At 35.7% G+C, this 25,475-nt stretch overlaps 1 protein-coding gene across 1 annotated transcript in view; it reads left to right on the forward strand.

Moving 5' to 3' along the window:
* Positions 1 to 25,475, forward strand: part of PTPRQ (protein tyrosine phosphatase receptor type Q) — a 289,628-nt gene that overhangs the window by 118,848 nt on the left and 145,305 nt on the right. Inside the window, exons 33-37 of the mRNA XM_082350721.1 lie at positions 1,168 to 1,350; positions 1,708 to 1,809; positions 5,547 to 5,667; positions 23,338 to 23,498; positions 24,205 to 24,350. Of these exons, the coding sequence (XP_082206847.1) occupies positions 1,168 to 1,350; positions 1,708 to 1,809; positions 5,547 to 5,667; positions 23,338 to 23,498; positions 24,205 to 24,350 (713 nt within the window). The remainder of the gene's footprint in view (positions 1 to 1,167; positions 1,351 to 1,707; positions 1,810 to 5,546; positions 5,668 to 23,337; positions 23,499 to 24,204; positions 24,351 to 25,475) is intronic.

Below are 25,475 nucleotides of genomic sequence, written 5' to 3' on the forward strand. Positions count from 1 at the left end.
GTTTTTTGTTTGTTTGATTGATTTTATTTTGTTTGTTTTTTTTGCATTTGTTTTTGGACCACCAGAAATTTCTAACTCCCTTGTCAGCTCTGCAATTCCTTACGTGACAAGAAAAATGTTAATTTTATGCAGAGTTTTACTTCTTTTAATTATAATAGTCATTCAATTTAGTGTTTATCTATTCCAGTATTTTGGCAGAATTGGAATCCCACATGTAGTATTAGTATTTGAATATATGTAGAAAACCATTTTGTGACCATTACATTCAATATAATAAGAACATTAGTAGATACAGAAAACTAGTGTTTTATTTATTGATATCCTGTATGCTTAGTAGACTGTTTTGTTACCAGGTTATTATATGCAACCTTATATCTAGGAGAGGATCCTTGTCTTGTCATAGATCTTGTTGTATATCAAAACTAATCTATTAATCATTTATGTATTATTATCATTATTAATGAAAGGCAGAATCAATTTTTAAGTGTTTTTCAGTCCTCCTTCTTGTACAGTTAGCCCTTTGTATCTGTGGACCCTGTATCCACAGATTCAACCAACTGTGGGTTGAAAATATTTGAAAAAAAATTGCAGCAAGTTCCAAAAAGCAAAACTTGAATTTACTGCATGCTGGCAGGCAACTATTTACATAGCATTTCCATTGTATTCACAATTATTTACATAGCATTTATATTGTATTAGGTATTATAAGTAAACTAGAGATGATTTAAAGTATACAGGAAAATGTCCATGGGCTATACACAAATACTATGCCATTTTATATAAGACTTGAGCATCCTTGAATTTTGGTATCCATGAAGGGGGTGGGGGTGAGGGTCCAATTCACTGCAGACACCAAGGGACCACTTTATCTGCATGTACTGCAATGTAAGACAGTTTAATATAGTCTCAGGTATTTTAATAAAAATAGCATCCTATAAACATTAGTCTGTAGAGTTGTAGTATGAATTTTCTTTGAAATGAAATTCATCTTATACAGTTGTAAGTGCTATAATTTACCCATATTTTACTGCATTTAGGATGTTTATTATAATTGCACTCTAATGAATGTTCATGTATACCTATCCTTATCCACTGGAGCGAAAACTTCGGCAAAATGCACTATTAGGGTGGAATTGTTTTATGCATGTATATTTTTGTTTTTTTCAGTGCCTGATAGTGCACCAGAAAATATTACTTACAAAAACATTTCCGCTGGAGAGATTGAGCTATCATTTCTTCCCCCAAACAGTCCCAATGGAATTATACAAAAATATACAATTTATCTCAAGAAAAGTAATGGAAGTGAGGAAAGAATTATAAATACAACCTCTTTGACCCAGAACATTAAAGGTAAAAATATATATAATATTGGATATTTACATTTATATTGACAGAGTGGCCACAAAATATTAGTTTGTTGTTATATTAGAAATGTTAAGTGTGATTAGCTTTATACAGGGTGTGACAATTCTGGCGTTCTGGTAAAAAAACTAGAAGTTTATGGCAGGTCATATGAAAGACTACTCTAAGTCAGTTCTTTCCCACATTTTTTAATATTTTGTCTTCAAAATAGTAGTTACTATTCCAAGAACTACATTTTCATTTAGTTTTTACTTTTGAAAGAGTGTTAAGAGACATTTCATAGTTTGCTTCTTGCATATAATTAAGGGACATTTTGTAAGTCTTATCTATTTTATTTCTATTTAGGACTGAAGAAGTATACGCAATATATAATTGAGGTGTCAGCTAGTACACTCAAAGGTGAAGGAGTTCGGAGTGCACCCATAAGTGTGCTGACTGAAGAAGATGGTAAATATAGCAGTGAATAGTGATATATTTTGAATCCATCACATTTCAAAAAACATGTATACAGAATGAAGATATAATATAAGAATTCTCCAGCCTTGGGTAGCACTTGTGTGCTGCACCAGCTTTATACAGAGATTTCATTGTCATGATTTAAAAGAAGCTTGCAAAGTCAGATTTATGTTCAGTAAAATCAGATATAAAATGCATTTTTTAAAATTCTGAAGTCATCCATGCTCTGTAAAAAAGAAATCAGTAATATTTTTTTCCATGGGAATTTTTTCATCCATGCTCTGTAAAAAAAAAATCAGTAATATTTTTTTCCATGGGAATTTTTAAGGCTAAAATTTTGGTGCGAATAGTTTGAACATCAATCAGTTTATGTTATGACTGTGTTTTTCAACTTTAACATTCATAAGAATAGACATTTACATAAGTTTTGTAGTAGATTCTGTTATATCAACCTGCAACATTTTTTATTGTTATTAGGATTAGCTTGCTAATGACTTCAGGCTATTTTCCAGGTTTCTCTACGTAATTTGCCAAGATGCTATTCCTGAATGTTAATAGCCTTCATATTGAATATTTAAGCCTACATTTTCCTAACCTGAATAAAATCAACTTTACTACTGAGCCCACTTTACAATACTCCTTCACCAAGTTATAGGCATATATCATGCTAAGAAAATTACTTTTGAGAGATATATTTGGGATTTGGATTTACATTTTATGTTTTTTACATTGGGTATTTTGAGAATGTTTTTTTTCTTCTGTAAAAGAAAGTCCCATTGCGAAGAGGGGTAGGTCTGGATGTAACATGTGTTTGTAGAATATCTTTTTTCACCCTCTCAGGTTTCCCCAACTTCACAATACACTGCACTCTGTGGTTCAGATTCTAGTCATTCACCAGGACAAAATGTATGTTACGTTCTTCTAGAAGAAGAAAGGCTTTTCTCTGCATTCTTCTTACTTTACTCCAAGTAATAAAGTCTTCAGAAGCCCTCTCCCCCCATTTCAGGTCGCTCTGTGTTTTCCTCTCCACCAAAATACTTCACCAAAGCATCCTGGTAAGGTGATCTACCAGGGTCAGAAACTGGTAGATCTTAGTTTCTACCCCCAGTTCTAGAAACTTAGAACGGGTTGCCCCAGTTTCTAAGTCTTCTCATGGGTTAGTCTTCCTTAGTGATTGCCTCTACTTTCCATGCTTGTTTCTTCAGCAAAACTCACCTGTCCAAATTTTCATTTTTTTCATAGATTCTTCTTGCTCTCAAAGTGAAAATTAACCAAATAAAAAAGTTCTCCCAAAGAGACAATGGCTAAAGGCTAGGGAAGAAGGTTAGCTCTCCTTCTCTCTTAGGTAATGTCTAAGAAAGGTGTATTAAATCATTTTAGCAATGCCCTAATAGACATAGTACCCTCTTTATTTCCAATCTAATGAAATAGTCCCTATAGTAAGAATCTGAGGTTTTATATGAAGGACCCTAGACCAGTAGTGAACATATATTTTGAACAGGCAGAGTTTATTACCACTCAAGTCAATAGTTTCAAATTATATTATGCATTCAAATTACCTGGGCTGTTAAAAATGCAGAGTCGTGGTAAACTTCCATCTAAGTCCTTGGCCCAGTTATTGATATAATTGCTAAGGAATAGGGTGAAGAACAGGACCTCTTTTAGAAAAATTATAGCAAATCTAGAATGGATAAAGGCCTGAGAAGCTTTGCTTTATTGGGTAGTAGGAGCTCCTTGCCTTCATGGAGCTTGAAGTTCAGCAGAAGAGATCTAAATTTGACAAATGTGTAGACAAGTAATTTTTATTATTCTAATTACTGGTTTACGTGTTCACCAGGACCAAAAACAAGGAACTTTAGCTACTCTGAAGCATCCAGGAAAATGTAGCTGATTAAGTTATGTTTAAACTGTGACCTGAAGACAGACGAGTAGAGGGAGGGTGAGGGATAGGAAAGATCATGCCAAACAGAGTGAGTAAGAGCCTTACGAAGACCCTTATCTATCCTCATGTGCTCTGTCTTGATGACTTGGATAGATTGCAAAAGATATTGCATTTATTTAATCTAATTTTTCCCATTTCATTTTTTAAAACTGCAATTCTGAATACAAAGGTTATTTTAACAAATGCTAAAATGGTTGAAACTTAGTCTGCTGTAGTAGATATTCAGTATTTTATTTTAAAAGACATGTTAATTATATTTATTTAGCAATAAAATGTTTTACATAAAAAAATACCCAAGAATGTATTGAAGATTAAATATAAAACACCAAGAACTGATATTCCACATAAACATCTTAAAGCATATTATAGAAGAAAAATGCTTAGTTACAACATATAATATTCTATATCAGTACTAGTTTTGACTAAAATCCTTTTTTTCCAATAATAAACAAAAGTTAAGTTTGGCAATGATATTCAGAAAAAAAATATTCTAGGTTTTTGTTTTGACAGATGAAAGAGAGTTCTTGGTTAGAGGTAATTCATATCTTGGGAAACAGACATCTCCAAATGAGATGGATTTTCTTATGGATTCTTGCGATAATCAATATTTGTTAGCATTTTTATTATAGTGCCAGTGAGAATACCAACTGAAAATATAAATTAGCTGTCACTGTTATTCTATAGAACTCATCTCATAAAGCTTTTCTCTGCTCAATAAATTTATTAAAAAAAACTGTTGTTACCAAAATAATGAAAACACACACATGTATGTGTACACTATAGTGGAGATTACTCAGAAAATCAGAAAGAAAATATAATAGGCAGCATTTTCTCCAAATTATTGGAAAAACTGATTTGCACAAATACTAATCTATAACATTGTTCAAAGATCTGAATAAATTCTCAGAATTTCTATTAGCTATGAGTTCACTTTCCATGCATAACTAAAACAATGATCAAAATTGTAGTAATTTATACCCTTTTACATGCAAAAAAATTGTGTTAATATTCTAAGACATTACTATGCTCTTATACAGGAGCTGAGAAGTGCCATTCTAAATGTTTTATCTAAGTGGAAATATAAACTTGCTAATTAGTTTACAGTAATTTTTTTAGTGTTTATTCAATTCAGAATGGCTAAAATATTTAAATCCTTACACTATTATAGCACAATTAGAAGTAGACCCTAAAATGTCTATATTCTTGTTTATGTGCTACATTGGCATTTCCTTTGTAACCCATTCAATTTTGAAGACTCAGTGAACAGATTTTGATATTATTTTGCAGTTTAATGACACTACTGAAATTGAGGAGTGTAGTTTTCATTTGTGAGGTCCGTCATTTTAATTGCTCTCACAATGTTATACTTATCACTTTCCCACTTCTTGGATGTGTGTTTTTTTCCCATCTCTTTTTATTGTTTGTGGAGCTCTTTTATTGTATATTTATTCACCCCAACCAATAGTTTTATTTTTGTTAGAGGATGATAATTTACCAAGATGTACTTGAACAGTAGGTAAATCACAATGACATAGCCCTTGTTCTTTTTTTCTCATGAAATATTTTTTTCCATTGAATCACAGAAACAGATGTTCTAACACCACCATGCAAAATCTTCTTTTATCATCTCATTTTGAAAGTAAACAGTCTCTCAAGCCCATGGAGAAAGTCACTGTACCTGATTCATTTACCAGAAAGTTCATAATAAAAATTTTGTGCATTTCTATTTTAACTTTTTCTTATATATGTTTAATAAAATGCATTATCATATATTCTAACTTTTCAGCTCCTGATTCTCCCCCACAAGACTTCTCTGTAAAACAGTTGTCTGGTGTCACGGTACAGTTGTCATGGCAACCACCCCTGGAGCCAAATGGAATTATCCTCTATTACACAGTTTATGTCTGGTAAGAATTTTTTTCTTTTTTGGAAATAGTTCTGAGAACAAGTATTAATCTGTAACATAATAGGAATGCAGTTTTTAAATTTCAGATTGTGAAGGTACATTAGGAATCTGATTATTAATAGGCTAGTTAATATGCCTTTATTAAGAAACAACTTTTTCCTATATTATGTAGAGGTCCAAGCATAGATAATGATTTTTGTAACCAAAACAAAAAAATGTGTATTATGTGCAATTACACTAAAATTCTGCTCTTCAGAGTCATGGACTGGTCAGCTTATGTGAATACAAGTGAATACAAAGGCATTCAGTTTTACTCCAATATTCTCTATGCCACTGTCTCTTTAAGTTTGCTTGAGCAGAATAATTTAACTAAAATTTAACTAAAAAGATATTTCTCCAGAAATCTATTATTTAAGGTCAATTTTCCATTGAAATGTAAGCAGTATATTTATTTTTTACTTATCACCTTTACCCTAATTGCCTATTTATGAGTCAATCATGAAAAGGATGTAATCCTATAGTGCTTCTCATCAATTAACAACGTGGCTGTATTGCTTCATGAAAGCTCAATAGATAAAAATGCTCACTTTGATCTAATATAAATCCTTGTAAAAGGATTCACCACTCACTAACATATTTCCTAGTGTATTTTAAATATTTCAACTCAGAAAATACAATTTACATAATGCTTTATAGAACACAGGCATTTCTTACTTTTGTATTCCTCACTTGGAAGGTCCATCATTGAGTAAGAGGCTATGGTGTTTTTAAAAAGTCTATTCTTCTCTTTCCTAAATTAAGATTCCCCCCCCCCCAATACCTGTTTATACCCTTTGCATGCTGCTCCTTAGGACATGTCCTGTATTCTTCGTTGCCTGATTCCTAGTCATTTTGCTTACTCTTTGGCAAAATTGGGAGTGACATGAGGGATGTTAGTGGGAAGAGAAGCAGTGAGAAGAAGGTAACCATTCCCCTCTATTACCCTACTCATTCATTTATCGATTCAGTTTTTCATTCCTTCATTCAGTAATATTGATAGAGTATCTATGTACCTGTGAACAAGGCCCCTGCCCTCAAGGAGCTCATATTCTAAAGAGATAAGTGGATTATATACCCAGAAATTTAAAAATGAGGGGAAATCGGGGGAAAGAGGGCTACTTTTCATAGAGTGCTTTGGAAGTCCTCTTTGAAGAAGTGGCATTGAGTTGTGGTCTGAATGCCAAGAAGGAGCTTCTTGTCAAGAGAAGATCTGCAAGAGGAGGGAACATCAACTACATAGGACACACTTGTCGTTTTGAAGACCATGGAGGAGGTCAGTGTTGCCGGAGAGAGAGACAGAGGAGAGTTATCCTGGAGGGTAGGAGGCCAACAAAGGTCAGGAGCTAAGCCACCGTAAGGATTTCATTTTCATTTCAGTTGTAATGGGACTTACTAGAGAATTTCAAGCACCTTGGATACTTTATGGAGAATGAATTGCAGGAGACAAAAGTGTTAACAGGGTTACTAGGTAGGAGATTAGGAGTCTGGGCCATGGATGTGCTGGGATGAAGGAAAGAAGTGGGCAGCTTTTTATAACATTTAGGAAGAAGAGTTGATAGGATTTGGTGAATGGATTGGCTGTGAGAATGAAAAAAAAAAGAGAAAGAAATCATTGGAATCAATGATGACTTCTAGATTTTTCTTTTTCTTTCTTTTTAATGTTTATTTATTTATTTTCTTATTAGTCATCCATTTTATACACATCAGTGTATACATGTCAATCCCAATCTCCCAATTCATCACATCACCACCCCCACCCCCACCCCCCCGCCGCTTTCCCCACTTGGTGTCCATACGTTTGTTCTCTACATCTGTGTCTCAACTTCTGCTCTGCAAACCGGATCATCTGTATCATTTTCTAGGTTCCACATATATGCGTTAATATACGATATTTGTTTTTCTCTTTGACTTACTTCACTCTGTATTGCAGTCTATAGATGCATCCCCATCCCTACAAATGACCCAATTTTGTTCCTTTTTATGGCTGAGTAATATTCCATTGTATATATGTACCACATCTTCTTTATCCATTCATCTGTCGATGGGCATTTAGGTTGCTTCCATGACCTGGCTGTTGTAAATAGTGCTGCAGTGAACATTTTGGTACACGACTCTTTTTGAATTATGGTTTTCTCAGGGTATATGTTCAGTAGTGGGATTGCTGGGTCATATGCTAATTCTATTTTTAGTTTTTTGAGGAACCTCCATACTGTTCTCCATAATGGCTGTATCAATTTACATTCCCACCAACAGTGCAAGAGGGTTCCCTTTTCTCCACACCCTCTCCAGCATTTGTTGTTTGTAGCTTTTCTGATGATGCCCATTCTAACCACTGTGAGGTGATACCTCATTGTAGTTTTGATTTGCATTTCTCTGATAATTAGTGATGTTGAGCAGCTTTTCATGTGCTTCTTGGCCATCTGTATGTCTTCTTTAGAGAAATGTCTATTTAGGTCTTCTGCCCATTTTTGGATTGGGTTGTTTGCTTTTTTAATATTGAGCTGCATGAGCTGTTTATATATTTTGGAGATTAATCCTTTGTCCGATGATTCATTTGCAAATATTTTCTCCCATTCTGAGGGTTGTCTTTTGGTCTTGTTTATGGTTTCCTTTGCTGTGCAAAAGCTTTTAAGTTTCATTAGGTCCCATTAGTTTATTTTTATTTCCATTACTTTAGGAGGTGGATCAAAAAAGATCTTGCTGTGATTTATGTCAAAGTGTTCTTCCTGTGTTTTCCCCTAAGGGTTTTATAGCGCCCAGTCTTACATTTAGGTCTCTAATCCATTTTCAGTTTATTTTTGTGTATGGTGTTAGGGAGTGTTCTAATTTCATTCTTTTACACGTAGCTGTCCAGTTTTCCCAGCACCACTTATTGAAGAGACTGTCTTTTCTCCATTGTATATCCTTGCCTCCTTTATCATAGATTAGTTGACCATAGGTCGTGGGTTTATCTCTGGGCTTTCTGTCCTGTTCCATTGATCTATATTTCTGTTTTTGTGCCAGTACCATATTGTCTTGATTACTGTAGCTTTCTGGTATAGTCTGAAGTCAGGGAGTCTGATTCCTCCAGCTCTGTTTTTTTCCCTCAAGACTGCTTTGGCTATTCGGGGTCTTTTGTGTCTCCATACAAATTTTAAGATTTTTTGTTCTAGTTCTGTAAAAAATTCCATTGGTAATTTGATAGGGATTGCATTGAATCTGTAGATTGCTTTGGGTAGTATAGTCATTTTCACAATGTTGATTCTTCCAATCCAAGAACATGGTATATCTCTCCATCTGTTGGCATCATCTTTAATTACTTTAATCAGTGTCTTATAGTTTTCTGCATACAGGTCTTTTATCTCCCTAGGTAGATTTATTCCTAGGTATTTTATTCTTTTTGTTGCAATGGTAAATGGGAGTGTTTCCTTAATTTCTCTTTCAGATTTTTCATCATTAGTGTATAGGAATGCAAGAGATTTCTGTGCATTAATTTTGTATCCTGCAGCTTTACCAAATTCATTGATTAGCTCTAGTAGTTTTCTGGTGGCATCTTTAGGATTCTCTTTGTATAGTATCATGTCATCTGCAAACAGTGACAGTTTTACTTCTTCTTTTCCAATTTGTATTCCTTTTATTTCTTTTTCTTCTCTGATTGCCGGGGCCAGGACTTCCAAAACTGTGTTGAATAACAGTGGTGAGAGTGGACATCCTTGTCTCATTCCTGATCTTAGAGGAAATGCTTTCAGTTTCTCACCATTGAGAATGATGTTTGCTGTGGGTTTGTCGTATATGGCCTTTATTATGTTGAAGTAGGTTCCCTCTATGCCCACTTTCTGGAGAGTTTTTATCATAAATGGATGTTGAATTTTGTCAAAAGCATTTTCTGCATCTATTGAGATGATCATATGTTTTTTTGTCTTCAGTTTGTTAATATGGTATATCACATTGATTGATTTGCGTATATTGAAGAGTCCTTGCATCTCTGAGATAAATCCCACTTGATCATGGTGTATGATCCTTTTAATGTGTTGTTGGATTCTGTTTGCTAGTATTTTGTTGAGGATTTTTGCATCTATATTCATCAGGGATACTGGTCTGTAATTTTCTTTTTTTGTAGTATCTTTGTCTGGTTTTGGTATCAGGGTGATGGTGGCCTCATAGAATGAGTTTGGGAGTGTTCCTTCCTCTGCAGTTTTTTGGAAGAGTTTGAGAAGGATGGGTGTTAGCTCTTCTCTAAATGTTTGATAGAATTCACCTGTGAAGCCATCTGGTCCTGGACTTTTGTTTGTTGGAAGATTTTTAATCACAGTTTCAATTTCATTACTTGTGATGGGTCTGTTCATATTTTCTGTTTCTTCCTGGTTCAGTCTTGGAAGGTTATACCTTTCTAAGAATTTGTCCATTTCTTCCAGGTTGTCCATTTTATTGGCATAGAGTTGCTTGTAGTAGTCTCTTAGGATGCTTTGTATTTCTGTGGTGTCTGTTGTAACTTCTCCTTTTTCATTTCTAATTTTATTGATTTGAGTCCTCTTCCTCTTTTTCTTGATGAGTCTGGCTAATGGTTTATCAATTTTGTTTAACTTCTCAAAGAACCAGCTTTTAGTTTTATTGATCTTTGCTATTGTTTTCTTTGTTTCTATTCCATTTCTTTCTGCTCTGATCTTTATGATTTCTTTCTTTCTGCTAACTTTGGATTTTGTTTGTTCTTCTTTCTCTACTTCCTTTAGATTGTTTATTTGAGATGTTTCTTGTTTCTTGAGGTAGGCTTGTATAGCTATAAACTTCCCTCTTAGAACTGCTTTTGCTGCATCCCATAGGTTTTGGATCATCGTGTTTTCATTGTCATTTGTCTCTAGGTATTTTTTGATTTCCTCTTTGATGTCTTCTGTGATCTCTTGGTTATTTAGTAACGTATTGTTTAGCCTCTATGTGTTTGTGTTTTTTACATTTTTTTCCCTGTAATTCATTTCTAATCTCATAGCGCTGTGGTCAGAAAAGATGCTTGATATAATTTCAGGTTTCTTAAATTTACTGAGGCTTGATTTGTGACTCAAGATGTGATCTATCCTGGAGAGTGTTCCGTGCACACTTGAGAAGAAAGTGTATTCTGCTGTTTTTGGATGGAATGTCCTATAAATATCAATTAAATCTATCTGGTCTGTTGTGTCATTTAAAGCTTGTGTTTCCTTATTAATTTTCTGTTTGGATGATCTGTCCATTGGTGTAAGTGAGGTGTTAAAGTCCCCCACTATTATTGTGTTACTGTTGATTTCCTCTTTTAGAGCTGTTAGCAGTTGCCTTATGTATCGAGGTGCTCCTATGTTGGGTGCATATATATTTATAATTGTTATATCTTCTTCTTGGATTGATCCTTTGATCATTACGTAGTGTCCTTCCTTGTCTCTTGTAACATTCTTTATTTTACAGTCTGTTTTATCTGATATGAGTATTGCTACTCCAGCTCTCTTTTGATTTCCATTTGCATGGATTATCTTTTTCCATCGCCTCACTTTCAGTCTGTATGTGTCCCTAGGTCTGAAGTGGGTCTCTTGTAGACAGCATATACATGGGTCTTGTTTTTGTATCCATTCAGCGAGCCTGTGTCTTTTGGTTGGAGCATTTAATGCATTCACGTTTAAGGTAATTATTGATATGTATGTTCCTAATACCATTTTCTTAATTTTGGGGGGGGTTTGTTTTTGTAGGTCCTTTTCTTCTCTTGTGTTTCCCACTTAGAGAAGTTCCTTTAGCATTTGTTGTAGAGCTGGGTTGGTGGTGCTGAATTCTCTTAGCTTTTGCTTGTCTGTAAGGCTTTTGATTTCTCCATCAAATCTGAATGAGATCCTTGCCAGGGTAGAGTAATCTTGGTTGTAGTTTCTTCCCTTTCATCACTTTGAGTATATCATGCCACTCCCTTCTGACCTGTAGAGTTTCTGCTGAGAAATCAGCTGTTAACCTTATGGGAGTTCCCTTGTATGTTATTTGTCGTTTTTCCCTTGCTGCTTTCAATAATTTTTCTTTGTCTTTAATTTTTGCCAGTTTGATTACTATGTGTCTCGGCATGTTTCTCCTTTGGTTTATCCTGTATGGGACTCTCTGAGCTTCCTGGACTTGGGTGGCTATTTCCTTTCCCATGTTAGGGAAGTTTTCGACTACAATCTCTTCAAATATTTTTTCAGGTCCTTTCTCTTTTTCTTCTCCTTCTGGGACCCCTATAACGTGAATGTTGTTGCGTTTAATGTTGTCCCAGAGGTCTTCATTTCTTTTCATTCTTTTTCTTTATTCTGTTCCACAGCAGTGAATTCCACCATTCTGTCTTCCAGGTCACTTATCCGTTCTTCTACCTTAGTTATTCTGCTATTGGTTCCTTCTAGTGTATTTTTCATTTCAGTTATTGTATTGTTCATCTCTGTTTGTTCTTTAATTCTTCTAGGTCTTTGTTAAACAGTTCTTGCATCTTCTCAATGTTTGCCGCCATTCTTTTTCCGAGGTCCTGGATCATCTTCACTATCATTATTCTGAGTTCTTTTTCTGGAAGGTTGCCTATCTCCACTTCATTTAGTTGTTTTTCTGGGGTTTTATCTTGTTCCTTCATCTGGTATATAGCCCTCTGCCTTTTCATCTTGTCTATCTTTCTGTGAATGTGATTTTTGTTCCACAGGCTGCAGGATTGTAGTTCTTCTTGCTTCTGCTGTCTGCCCTCTGGTGGATGAGGCTATCTAAGAGGCTTGTGGAAGTTTCCTGATGGGAGGGACTGGTGGTGGGTAGAGCTGACTGTTGCTCTGGTGGGCAGAGCTCAGTAAAACTTTAATCCGCTTGTCTGCTGATGGGTGGGGCTGGGTTCCCTCCCTGTTGGTTGTTTGACCTGAGGTGACCCAACACTGGAGCCTACCTGGGCTCTTTGGTGGGGCTAATGGCGGACTCTGGGAGGGCTCACGCCAAGGAGTACTTCCCAGAACTTCTGCTGCCAGTGTCCTTGTCCCTTGGTGAGCCACAGCTGCCACCTGCCTCTGCAGGAGACCCTCCAACACTAGCAGGTAGGTCTGGTTCAGTCTCCTATGGGGTCACTGCTCCTTCTCCTGGTTCCCAATGCACACACTACTTTGTGTGTGCCCTCCAAGAGTGGAGTCTCTGTTTTCCCCAGTCCTGCCGAAGTCCTGCAATCAAATCCCACTAGCCTTCAAAGTCTGATTCTCTAGGAATTCCTCCTCCCGTTGCCAGGTCCCCAGGTTGGGAAGCCTGACGTGTGGCTCAGAACCTTCACCCCTCTGGGTGGACTCCTGTGGTATAAGTGTTCTCCAGTTTGTGAGTCACCCACCCAGCAGTTATGGGATTTGATTTTATTGTGATAGCACCCCTCCTACCGTCTCATTGCGGCTTCTCCTTTGTCTTTGCATGTGGGGTATCTTTTTTGGTGAGTTCCAGCGTCTTCCTATTGATGAGTGTTTAGCAGTTAGTTGTGATTCCGGTGTTCTCAAAAGAGGGAGTGAGAGCAAGGGGGAGTGAACACACATCCTTCTACTCCACCATTTTGAACCAATCTTGACTTCTAGATTTTTGAATCAAAGGGTGATAACTCTGAGATTTTTGACACCATTTTGCTAAGTTAGAAATAAAATTGAAAGTGAAAAAAATTAATGAAAATGAGAATCAAGACTTTTCTGGCTGGGGTTCCAGCCCTACACTTGTGAGAACAGTGTCATGACTCTGTACGCAGTTATCACAAAGCGATCATGCTGTGTGGGTTCAACTCCCCAATAGTGGGCTTTCTCTCCTCTGATATCCCTTTTCTGTCTCTCTTTCTAAGATGGATTATAGATACAGGGAGAGCTCACTGAAAGTAGGATGAGGGGATCACAAGTCTGGGATATGGTAGCTCTTCTCACCTGGCTTTTGGGAATCATCCTGGGACCCATCTCCCATCATAGCTTCTAGTTTCAAGGTTTTTATTTTCTGTTTTAGCCTTGATCCAGCCTCAGGCTTATTCTAGTGCCCTGGCTCTCTCAGCATGTCTGTCTCAACCCTCAGGTAGCTAGATGCTCTTGGTCATTTTCTCTGAACCAATCTGTAGTGTGCAGGACTGGGAAGGTGACTTCCACACTGTTCCCTAGCTCTGGATGGTCTGCTAGAAGAGCCCTTAGATCTTACGGGGACATAAGTAATTACTGGACATAATTACTTACTATACATAAGTAATGCCATATGGAAGACAGAGATTTTCTAAGAGGTTTGCCATTTTCCTTTCCATCCTGAGAAGAAGGAGCTCTACGCTGGTATTTCCTTCACAAACCTATTTGTTTTCACCACACTACCGTCAACTTAAGATCCTAGGACACTCCTGTCTGAAGGCTTTGTCCTGTTCTTTCTCTCACCTTTTCTTAGTGGAGCAAAACTTTTTCTTGACTGTTGAAAGCTTTCTTTTTGCATATACTTCTTCCTTTCTATACCATGACATTATAAAACTTTACGGTCTAAAATCATGCAGGATTGACTCTTGATGTGGAAAGACAATGTAAAAAACACTTTTTCCTCAGTAGAACTTGGCTTTATCTTACACACACACACACACACACACACACACACACACACACACACATAGGGAGGGAGAGGGCGAGAGAAGAGAGAGAGAGCGAGAGACAGAGATTGAGATACTATCTGCTTCAAGATCTGGTTTGTTAATTGCTGTATCTGGAACAGAAAACTACCTGGCTCATAATTGAAGCTAGATATTTGTTGAATGGATGAATGAATGAAGAATATATTTTAAGAGTTAAAAACTTAATATAGACTTACTAGCTTTTCATTTCTGGCATAGGAGTAGTGATGCTTTTACAGACAATGAATACCTTCAATTGAATAGAATTAGGTCTTATAAAGAAAAAACAAAAAAGGAAAAACACCTTAACATGTTCAAGAATATTATCTATAATAGACTGAAATATATAAATGGTAATGGAGTATATACAGAGATATTTTTAAATTTCTAGCGTCTTCTTCCCTAAGATACCTGTTGGAACCACTGTAGTTAAAGGGATAGTCATAATTCTAGGTTCTTTCGTATCACTGTCACTAATCACTAATGCTTTTTTTGAACTCTTGCCGTATCAGTTTTACTGGAGAGAATAGGAGGCATGTATCACCATATAATGGACATGCATTCTGAGTCAGAGAGACATAGGTTTGAGTCATGGCACTGCCACTAAATTATCTGTGTTGTTCTCTTAAAATACTGTATAAGTGGTGGCTATCTTTATTAGCAGAGTTCCTGTTTCAGGGGTCCATATTTCTCTCACAGTTCTCAATTTCCATTATTTTAGTTCTTTCGATAACTACCAACTTCTTTTAAAAACAACATCTTTGGATATTTGCTGTTTTCAGTATGTCTTCAAATTACAGGTTACCTGTTATATTTGTTATACTGGTGACTCCTCCCTTTGTCATGAGTATTTCTTTACAAAATAGCTCATGAGGGTTACTGTGCAATCACTTTATAACCACTGCTGTGTGAATCACATTTGATTTGTAGATGGCGTGTTCAGAAATCTTCTTTAACCCATTGCGTTTTTTTTTTAATTTTTATTTATTTATTTATTTATTTATTTAAATTTTATTTATTTATTTATTTATGGCTTGTGTTGGGTCTTCGTTTCTGTGCGAGGGCTTTCTCTAGTTGCGGCAAGTGGGGGCCACTCTTCATCGCGGTGTGCGGGCCTCTCACTATCGCGGCCTCTCTTGTTGCGGAGCGCAGGCTCCAGACGTGCAGGCTCAGTAATTGTGGCTCACGGGCCCAGTCGCTCCGTGGCATGTGGGATCTTCCCAGACCAGGGCTCGAACCTGTGTCCCCTGCATTGGCAGGCAGATTCTCAACCACTGCGCCACCAGGGAAGCCCCCCATTGCGTTTTATATAAATTTATTTATTTATTTATTTATGGCTGTGTTGGGTCTTTGTTGCTGCTTGCAAGCTTTCTCTAGTTGCTGTGAGTGGGGCTACTCTTTATTGCAGTGTGCGGGCTTCTCATTGCAGTGGCTTCTCTTGTTGCGGAGCATGGGCTCTAGGCGCGCAGGCTTCAGTAGTTGTGGCGTGTGGGCTCAGTAGCTGTGGCTCGCAGGCTCCAGAGCGCAGGCTCAGTAGTTGTGGCACACGGGCTTAGTTGCTCCGTGGCATGTGGGATCTTCCCGGACCAGGGCTCAAACCCGTGTCCCCTGCATTGGCAGGCGGATTCTTAACCACTGTGCCACCAGGGAAGTCCTGACACATTGCATTTTAAAATAATGTTTTCTTTTAAAGTTTGCTTTGTGAAATAACTTTTGTCATCTAAGTAGCACTTTTTCCTCAGTAATACTGGTAAATTATGTTTATATGGTTTCAAATGAGAAGCCATCCTTTCATTCCTAGGGCAACACCATTAAATAAATGAATTTCTACTAGAGCCCTCTAAGCTTATTCTTTTCATACACTTTGGATTGAGGTGTGGTATTCTAGTAAACTGATTATACAACTTATTTATTTATTTTATAGTTGAATTCAACTTGGATTTGTTTAGCAATTTATAATGTCAGTAAAATTTAACAGTAGTTTTCTTCCTTGTTTATAAAACTTTTAAATAAATGGCCCAAAAGATGTAGCTAAAAGACTGTGGAATGAAAGTGATGCTGAAAATTCTAGCTTATATACAAACCTTGGCTTTTAAACGTTTCTTGGTCTTCTTAGTAGTTGTCATGAGAAGTAACTTTGAATCAGTCAGTCTGAGAAATGTTTATTAAACTCTGTGGGGAGATAAAAAATATATAAAACCTTAAAATGATTGTAGACTAATTAGAGATAAAATATTCCCATGTGAGATAATTTAAAAATACTTGCTGAGCAATATATTAGGAAGTCAAAACAGTTTTACTGCAGCATTTTATTAATGATTTCCCCTGTAGCATAAAAGCTTACCTTTGGAAATGGCTTTCATTGTGCTAAAAAGATATGCTTAATCCTATTTCTTCCACTTTTCTAAAAGATTTTCACTCTATTAAAACTACCTAATGGTTTGAACATATGATATAGATCAATAATCAGAATGGGAAGGGGGCTATTTCAAATTTCCTGAGTTTACCTCCCATTTGGAATGAAGTTGGTAAAGGCAGATTGATAAGTCAGGAGAACACCTCAGTGGGAACAGTATATGAAGGCTTGGAGGCAGCATGAATGAACTGTGTCAAGAAGTTGATAAGTAACATTGTAGACATGAAATAGTGGGGCAGGATTAGGATGGTGGGAGATACAAACACAGGTGGATGGAGTGGTTGAGTGTAAGGGTGCTTTCGATCATTTAACCTGAGGTTTCTAGTGGGATATTAAGAACTCTCTCTCAGCTCTTTTTTTGCTAATCATTTTCATGAATGACTTGGATGAAGCTTGGGTACCGAGGCGACAAGCAGGCTATTGGTAGGCCATCCATGCTTTGCTGGACCAGCAAACTGTTAATAAATTCTGAATAGAATTCTGTCAGTATAGTGAGTAGATATCTAGTGAAACTTCAACTTCCTTTGTTTCTTACAAAAATCAGAATTCTTTTGCCATATTCCCCATGAAAATAAATCAGCAGGAATTAAATAGAGGTGGTCTTCAGGTGGAGCATTTGCTTTGCAGTTTACCTCAGTTCCCACCACACTCTGTTTTAAATTCAATCATTTTAGTCATTTACTTTGCCTTTGTGGATCTTGAGTTTTTATACCTTCAATTTCAGGGGTCTTCTCATCCCATTTGTGAAATGTACAAAGCTAGGAAAGATTGTGATTGGAGAACAAAACATCTTGGAGAGCTAAAGAAAAGGACTCAAGAGGGATAGTGGAGTAGTTAACATTTTGGGACAAATGCTGTGTTTGGTTTCTTACTTGTTTTTCATGACAAAACCTTAAAGTGAAGAATATTATCACCATTTTATAGTTGTGGAAATTAAGTCTTGATGAGGTTAAGGAGTTGATTAAGGTTACAGAACTAGAAGATGACAGAGCTAGGATCATAACCAGATCTGTATTACTCTCAAATCATGCTTTCCCCAAATCACTAGGAATAAGTGTTATAATTGCCCTTTGTTCTAAAAACTCAACAGTATGCTTATAGGATTGGGGAAGTCTTAGTTTGATAACAGCATTTGTGATTAAAGACTAATGGAGTTATAATAAATTAAGCTTAGTGCGTCAACTCATATGGCATATTTCTACCAAAAGAAAATCACTGGCTTGATATTGGTCTGCATTAGTTCATGGACTTTATCCCTTATGAGAGCATGATCATACTGTTTTATGTGTAAACCAGTTGAATTACTGGTCCTCACAGTTTCAATGGTAAATGGACAAAGGAAGCTTGTTCAGCAAGGAGTGATGATGATGGTGGAAATACTCAGGATCAAGGCATATGAGAAACTATTAAATAATGGAAATAGGTGTTAGTCAAGATTCTTTTAGTTTCGAATGATTGCACCCAACCTAAATTGGCTTAAGCAAAATAATGACATATTTAGCTGAAAAGTCCAGGGGTCTACTAACTGGATATAGGAACTCAAATAATTTCATTAAGTGTGGTTAACAGCAAGAAGCTTGGTGTGGGCAACAGCAAGATGGCCCTGTGTCTTGAGTATAATGGCACAGGAGGAAAGTGGAAAGGGATGAAACTGGAGGGGTGGGCAGGCCAGATACATGGAGACTTGAGGCTTGAATAAGGCTCTCTCTCACTCTCTCTCTCTCTCTCTGTGTCTATCTAGAGAGAGAGAAGAATGAATCTCAGTATTGAATGGGATTTTTAAATTTTATTTTCATCACTCACCCAAAGATTACACCCAGGAGAAAACATTCAAAGGACTTTCCATTACCCTTGGAATAAAATTCAAATGCTTTATTTTGGCCTAAGGGATTGTGTCTGTCCTCAGGGGATGAAATCTTTCTCCTCCAGCTTAAGTACAGTCCCTCCTCCTGTCTCTGGACCCTAATTCCTATGTTGGCTTCAAGAGGATGGTTTATAAGTGTATAAGTGAGCTTCAACCTCATTCTCCACAGTGGCTTTCTCCTCTAATCTTATAAATGTGTCTTTTCTGCTAAATGCAAACAAGCAAAGCAAAGTCAAACCAAATCAAATGAAATCAACCAACCAACCAAATGATGACAACAGGAATAAGAGTAACAATAAATGAATACCCTACTTCGACTCAGACTTTCTCTGAGATTCTAGTAAAGCTTTAGGATCATAGAATATGCAGCTATTTATGCTAGTTTGGGGTTCTTTGATACGTAATTATTAACCTACTGATTCAATCCATCTATGAAGAGTAAATATTCTAGCGTAATTGCAACATAGAAGACCAGTGTCATTGGAGTGGGAAAATTAGTGAAGTTGCTGGGTCATGTGAGAGAGAAAATGATTTGATAGAGTCAAGTAAATGCATGTTGAAATTCTTTATTTTGGGGAGTGGTATTTAGTGAGTGAAAGGATTAGTGTAGAATATTTAGATAATAGCAGATTAAACTTTTTAAAATAAATTCATAGGAATGTACAGGAATGGGTGTATCATCAGGCTAGATTGCCCACATAGAACAAAATATCAAATGATGAATATTAGAATTGAGACCATGACCTTTCAAAGAGTCTCATACCTTGTCTAGGAAACCATTCAAGTTCACAGTTAGGGAAATGGGGAATTTTGTTTAAGTCTTTCCATATGGTTTTGATATTCATGGTTCCTCTTAGGCAGTTGTTGCTTAGCATAGTCTTGATGTGATAAGAAATGAGCAAAGGAATTGGTAAAGCAGAGCAAAGAAACTGCTCTTAAGCTCTAGAATTTCCTTTATGCCCTAGATGTCAAAATGTGGTCTGTCTTTTGAAAAGAAGTATAAATTAACTAGGAAATAACTTCATCTTAAAGACTCCATTAATTTCATCCCAATATGTTTTCTTGATGTTACCAATGAGTGTAGACAAATAGAAAAACTCCATCTTATATTTATTCAGAATAATTTCAAAGTCATTCAAATTCTTTTGATTTCTCAAATTCAAAAAGGCTTTAAAAATGTTCTAATGAGTTTATAAGTTAAATCAGTAAAATGATAGCATTGAAGACTCCCCGAGTTTTATTTTTTCCTCAGTTTGAAAATCTGCACTGCGTGGGAGGTTTGGCTGATTTTCTAAGTTATCTACTTTATAGGTTAAGTATTGTGTGACATTTATGGTCCTTCCATTTCCACACAGTTTATGACTTTGGATGTGTAAGAGTTAGACCTGCTCTGTCAGGTGGGCCTTCTCTCTTCCTCTTCCCTCCTCAACTCCCTATTCTACTCTCAAACCTCACAAACTTGCTTTCTAGTGAACAGTTTCCTGCATCTCTGAGGGCTGTGCTTTATTCTCCTTTTCTACTCTTTGGTCACAATTAATTTCCTCACTCATCCTTTCTCTTTTTCTTTGCTTTTAGCCACTGGGGAAAAATTACTGTCCTTAAGGGGATCACACTGTTATTAATGAATTGTTTTATAATTATTTACTCCTTTGTCTCTCTATTTTGAGGGTAAGGCCTGTCTCTTACTCACTTAATAGTTCCTGACATAAAATAGGTGCTCAAAGCATTTTGCTGAATTTTGTTGAATATTGATTGTATACATATCATTACTAAATACAGAAGGAGTGGGGAAGGTATCTATCTTTTTCAATTTGGAGCACTATCTAAAAGAACAATGCCTCCTTAACTCCCCGACATATACTGTATTCCATTTAAAAGACTAAAATAAAGTATATCAAAGAAAATGTATGAATAAGTTATTCCAAAAATTGGACTGCAAATGACCAATAAGAAGAGAATCTGTTTTACTCATGGTCAGAGATGTGCAAATTAAATAAATGTTTCTGGTTAATTAAATTTGCAGAAATTAAGAAAATTAATATCCAGACAAGTGGTGAAAGTTTGCACACTTGCTGTGACTCCAGATAATAATGATTTATTAATTATCATTAAAATAAAAATTTTATAAAACCGTTTGACTCAGTCACACTATTGGGAATTAAACATGCAGAAATAAAAGTATTGTTATGGAAAGATAGTTGAGTAAGAATGATTACTGCATCACTGATAGTAATAAGAGAAAAAAGGAGAGAAACAACCTAAATGTTAATTTATAGAGGGAAGGCTGAAGAAATATGCTGTATCCAAATTAGGCAACTAAAAAGAAAATAATGGTATAGATTATTGTTATTAACATGAGAAAAATCAAGATATAGAACATATACTTTTATAAATGGAAATAAAACGCTGTAGTGGAACACATCATAATCCTATTATAATATTTTTAAACTAATAAGAACAAAACAGACATTGTTACACTAAACCAGCTAAAACCGGGAGTAACAACTGATTACAGCGTCACAGCTGGGTTTCTCATGCATGGGAGAAACTGTAGGATTGCTCATGAAATGGCTCTTCAGAGAGCAGAGAGCTCAGGTCTCAGCCCAGAGGTTTCTGTGTGTTTCCGCCAATCTGGCAGCAGCATAAGAGCAAGGAGGGTGGAGTCGGATCCTTGGGAACAGCGTCACTTCTCTTTCCTTTTCCTACTTCTGGGTTCTCAGTTTTATGGCAGACCATCTCTTATGTACCCAAGATACATTCTGAACTTGTACCAGAAGTTGAAGCTTCAATTGAAGTTTATCTGTGCTCAGATATTTTTCTACCATAGTTATTAAAATATCAGCCACAACTCTAAACTACAAACGCCAAACAGACAAGACATATCAGTATATGAAAAATTTTTGTTAGCACTGTTTTGTCCCTGGAGATAAACTGGAGTAGATGTGGAAACTATACCTATGTATGCTGAGGTGGACTATTGAATTTGTTATTCAGATAATTTATAAAGACTATCTTCTTTTTACTGAAATATCCAGATATTTAAGACAAAATTTATGTTTGACCTGCATTTTCCAGGTAATTGCCTTGATTCTGTGTTATCTATGGAACATAATTGGGGTTTTTCTTATTGTAGGCAGATCCTTATCTGCACTATTTTGCTGTGAAGATCAGGGTAAGAAAGTAGTCATGCAAGGCAGCAGATATTATTAAAAATATGCTTGAAAAGAAAGTTTTGAGACAGATATAATGCAATTAGGTTGCTTTAGCTAATTTCATAGCTTTAGAGATCTGAATTGGACTAGCTATACTGTAGTGTTCTAATGACCTGTGAACAATGACAGGAGTATGCAGTTGGGTAAAGTTTCTATGACAAGGCATCTTTTTCAGACTAATAGCCTAATTGCCACAGCATTAAGAGTTTTAAAAGGTTCTCGCCTATAGTCTCAGCGAGGTCAAAGAGAGAACTCAGTTCTCCCTATGGCTTCTGAAAAAGGATGTCTGATGAAACTCTTTCAAATTACTGAATAGCCTGGCTAATCCTGCCTGTCTCTAATCTCATACTCTGAATCCATATTTCTCACTATGGTAAGCTTTCCAGCTATTTTTCAGATAGCCATACTTATATTTGGAGTGAATTGATGCTCTTGTAATGGTAAAACCATGGCTGAAATGTATCTCTTTGTGGATATCCTTAATTCACTTAAAATCTGTTATTCCCCTTAATGATTCAAGGATTCAAATATTTCAGTGGTAAAGCAAATGCATTTTATGTTCAGAGGGAATATCCATTTACCTCTTGGGTGCCTTGTGCTTCTAAAGAAGAAAAAAATGAGATTACATGAGATATGTATCTTTTCTGTGATATTAATCGTATTTTCTTATCTAAATTCTTTAATAATTAATTTTATTGCTCTTAAAAATCAAAATTTCTTTTTAAAATGCATAGTTTTCAGTACCATTATATACATATTCATTCTTTAGATTCTAATCTATACCCAATTCTATGGAAACTGAATCAACATGACTGAAATTAATTGTAGTGCTGTATCACTTAGCGACAGTTTGCTCTTTAGACATTTTCCCCCTCTCCTGGCATTTTGGTACTTACTTGGAGAGTTTAAGTCAATATTTACTTTCTTTTCTGAAGTGATATTTTAGATACATTTCAGATTTTAATTGAGTGAGAGATGTGAGCTCTACTTTTTGCTTTCCTGTTATGTTATACATACATTATTTTAAATCTTGTTTCTAATTACATAAATAAAGGATAACCCATACTCATTATTTTAGATATTACTATTCAGGTATTTATCATTTGAAATTGATTTGAATTGGTCTGAAGTAAATTGGTCTGTACTTTTGTACAATATATGTAAAATGTGTTTGATAAATATATGGTATAAATTAGATTTTGCCAACACTTCAAAGAACACATATTTGAACAACTAAAACATTGGTACGAAAAAGAATGCTGTAATTTGAACACACAGAATTCCTAGAGAGCCATTAAAATCAGTCCAAGCAAACTCTTAATATGAACATCCTATTAACACTTGATTGAATTACTGAATATACTTGAAAACAAAAGAATTTACTCACTGAATTATTCTGAAATTCGTTCTTTTCAGCATTTCTGGATAAGTAGCATCTTTATCCCATTAATCCGGATTAATATCTGTGCATAAATGTTGCTTATTTTTAATGTACTCAAAATGTATCTGTAACGTTTAATTTAAAGGTCAGTGGTGCAGATAATCCTTTTTTTTCCTCTTAGGGATAGATCATCATTAAAGAACATTAATGTAACTGAAACATCATTAGAGTTTTCAGATTTGGACTATAATGTTGAATATAGTGCTTATGTAACAGCTAGCACCCGATTTGGTGGTGGGAAAACGAGAAGCAATATCATTAACTTTCGAACACCTGAAGGAGGTGAGTTCTTATGGATGTAGGCCAAGTAAGAGAATATCCTACTCAGAAAAAAAATGTGTTAAATATAAATATGTCTTATTAAACCTAGTATCTGTCACAGTTACATGCAAAATTGCTTTTCAGTCACTCTCTAGCTATGTGATGTTGGGAAAATTAGTTAATCTCTCTGTGCCTCAATTTCCCATCTGTATTATGGAAACGATATGTTACCTACCTCACAGGGTCCTTATGAGGATTAAATGAATTTATATTTGTAAATGCACTCAGCACAGAACTCAACACTTAGTAAGCATTTAGTGCGTTTTTAAATGAAACAAAGTAAAACGCATGAAGTCAGCTCTCTGCCTTTGTCCTCTATTATTCAATTTCAAAATTGCAAGTTAAATTAGAATTTCATATTATGCATTCTATATCGGAAACTTGTCATAATGTTGTTTTCAAATCTAGGGCAGTAGGCATGTTTTAGAACTGGGATAGTGTTTTATGAGTAAGAAATCCGTCTGTCTCTGCTTAGGTATTGCTATGGTAGAGTGTTATGGGGATGGCCCAATGAGCCTTATGGATTTCATTTCTGATTTCTAATTAGATATTATTCTTAGTTTTTAAGCAATTATCATAACTAATCAAAGGCAGGTAACATTTAGAACATTCCACACATTTTTTAGGGACACAAGTACAGTTTTTTGTTTGATCATTTGTTTTCTAGCACCAAGTGATCCTCCCAAAGATGTTCATTATGCAAACCTCAGTTCTTCATCAGTACTTCTTTTTTGGACGCCTCCTTCAAAACCTAATGGGATTATACAATATTATTCTGTTTATTACAGAAATACTTCAGGTACTTTTGTGCAGGTAAGACCTGAGTTTTCTCCTGCTTCTTTACTTACATCCTTCAGCTCTGTTGATAAAGACTTGGCATGGTAGAAAAAGTTGCTTATCTTAACATTTAGAATTTTGTGTAGACATTTTATAGAACTGCCATTGACATAGAAAAATGTGGTGGAGAAATAAATACATTTTAAACTGTCTCTGCATGCACACATATACTCAAACACACACGTTTCTCTATCAGCTTCCAATGTGTTACCAACAATGTAGCTGCCACCTTTTAAAAATTCTGTATATAAATATGGCCCTGAATGCCTCTTCTCCAAGAAGTGTTCACTAGAGAGTTAATGGTTTCATTTACCCTCAATTATTTCTCAGCTAAAAAAAATTTCTTTTCGTTTGTATATAATATAAATAGTTTTCATGTTTGGATGCGTTTGTGTGTTTTTCTTTGATTCTAAAAATGTTTTCAGTTTTTAGCAGGAGGGCTTATCATCATCATCATCATTACTTCGTATCAGATGTAATGAAACTATTAAAATGTGCTTATTTAACTTGAGGTATGCAAGGTTATAGAGTCGCACACTTTGCCAATGGACACTTTCTGAGATATGAACAATAACAGTTATAAAAATAGCTAAAGTGCATTTCATTTAGAGAAATAGTTTTAATTTTTCAGCCAAATTCCTTTATTTCTCCAAACTAACTATTTCACAGAACTCTAGTAGATGAAAAGATTAAACCTGGACTGGTTGTGATTGAATCAGGAATGGGGAGAGTTGGAATATAACTTGGAAAACACTAATTTAGAAGAAATACTGCAATTTACAGAATATGTACCTTACTGATAGGAACTGTTGACTGCATGTTGCTTATGACTCTGACCATTATTAAGTGTTTGCATCCTTTTAAGCAGAAGGAGGACAAAGATAAGTCTTATTAATTCTAAGTTGCCTAATTCCATTTGTGATTAACAACCCATGTGTAGCCACTAGAGTTAGTTCTTGTGAGCAGAAATCTCTGGGACTAAAGTATGACTTGCTTTAGTACAGTTTAGGCTAATGAATAAGGTCAGAGCAGAACTTTGCAAGCTGTCTTAGGCCTTCCTCAGCAGTGAGTAAAAGACAGTCCAGAGGTTGGTTCTATTTT

This window comes from Balaenoptera borealis (assembly GCF_965194805.1).
Source record: "Balaenoptera borealis genome assembly, chromosome: 13".
NCBI classification, from domain to species: Eukaryota; Metazoa; Chordata; class Mammalia; order Artiodactyla; family Balaenopteridae; genus Balaenoptera; species Balaenoptera borealis.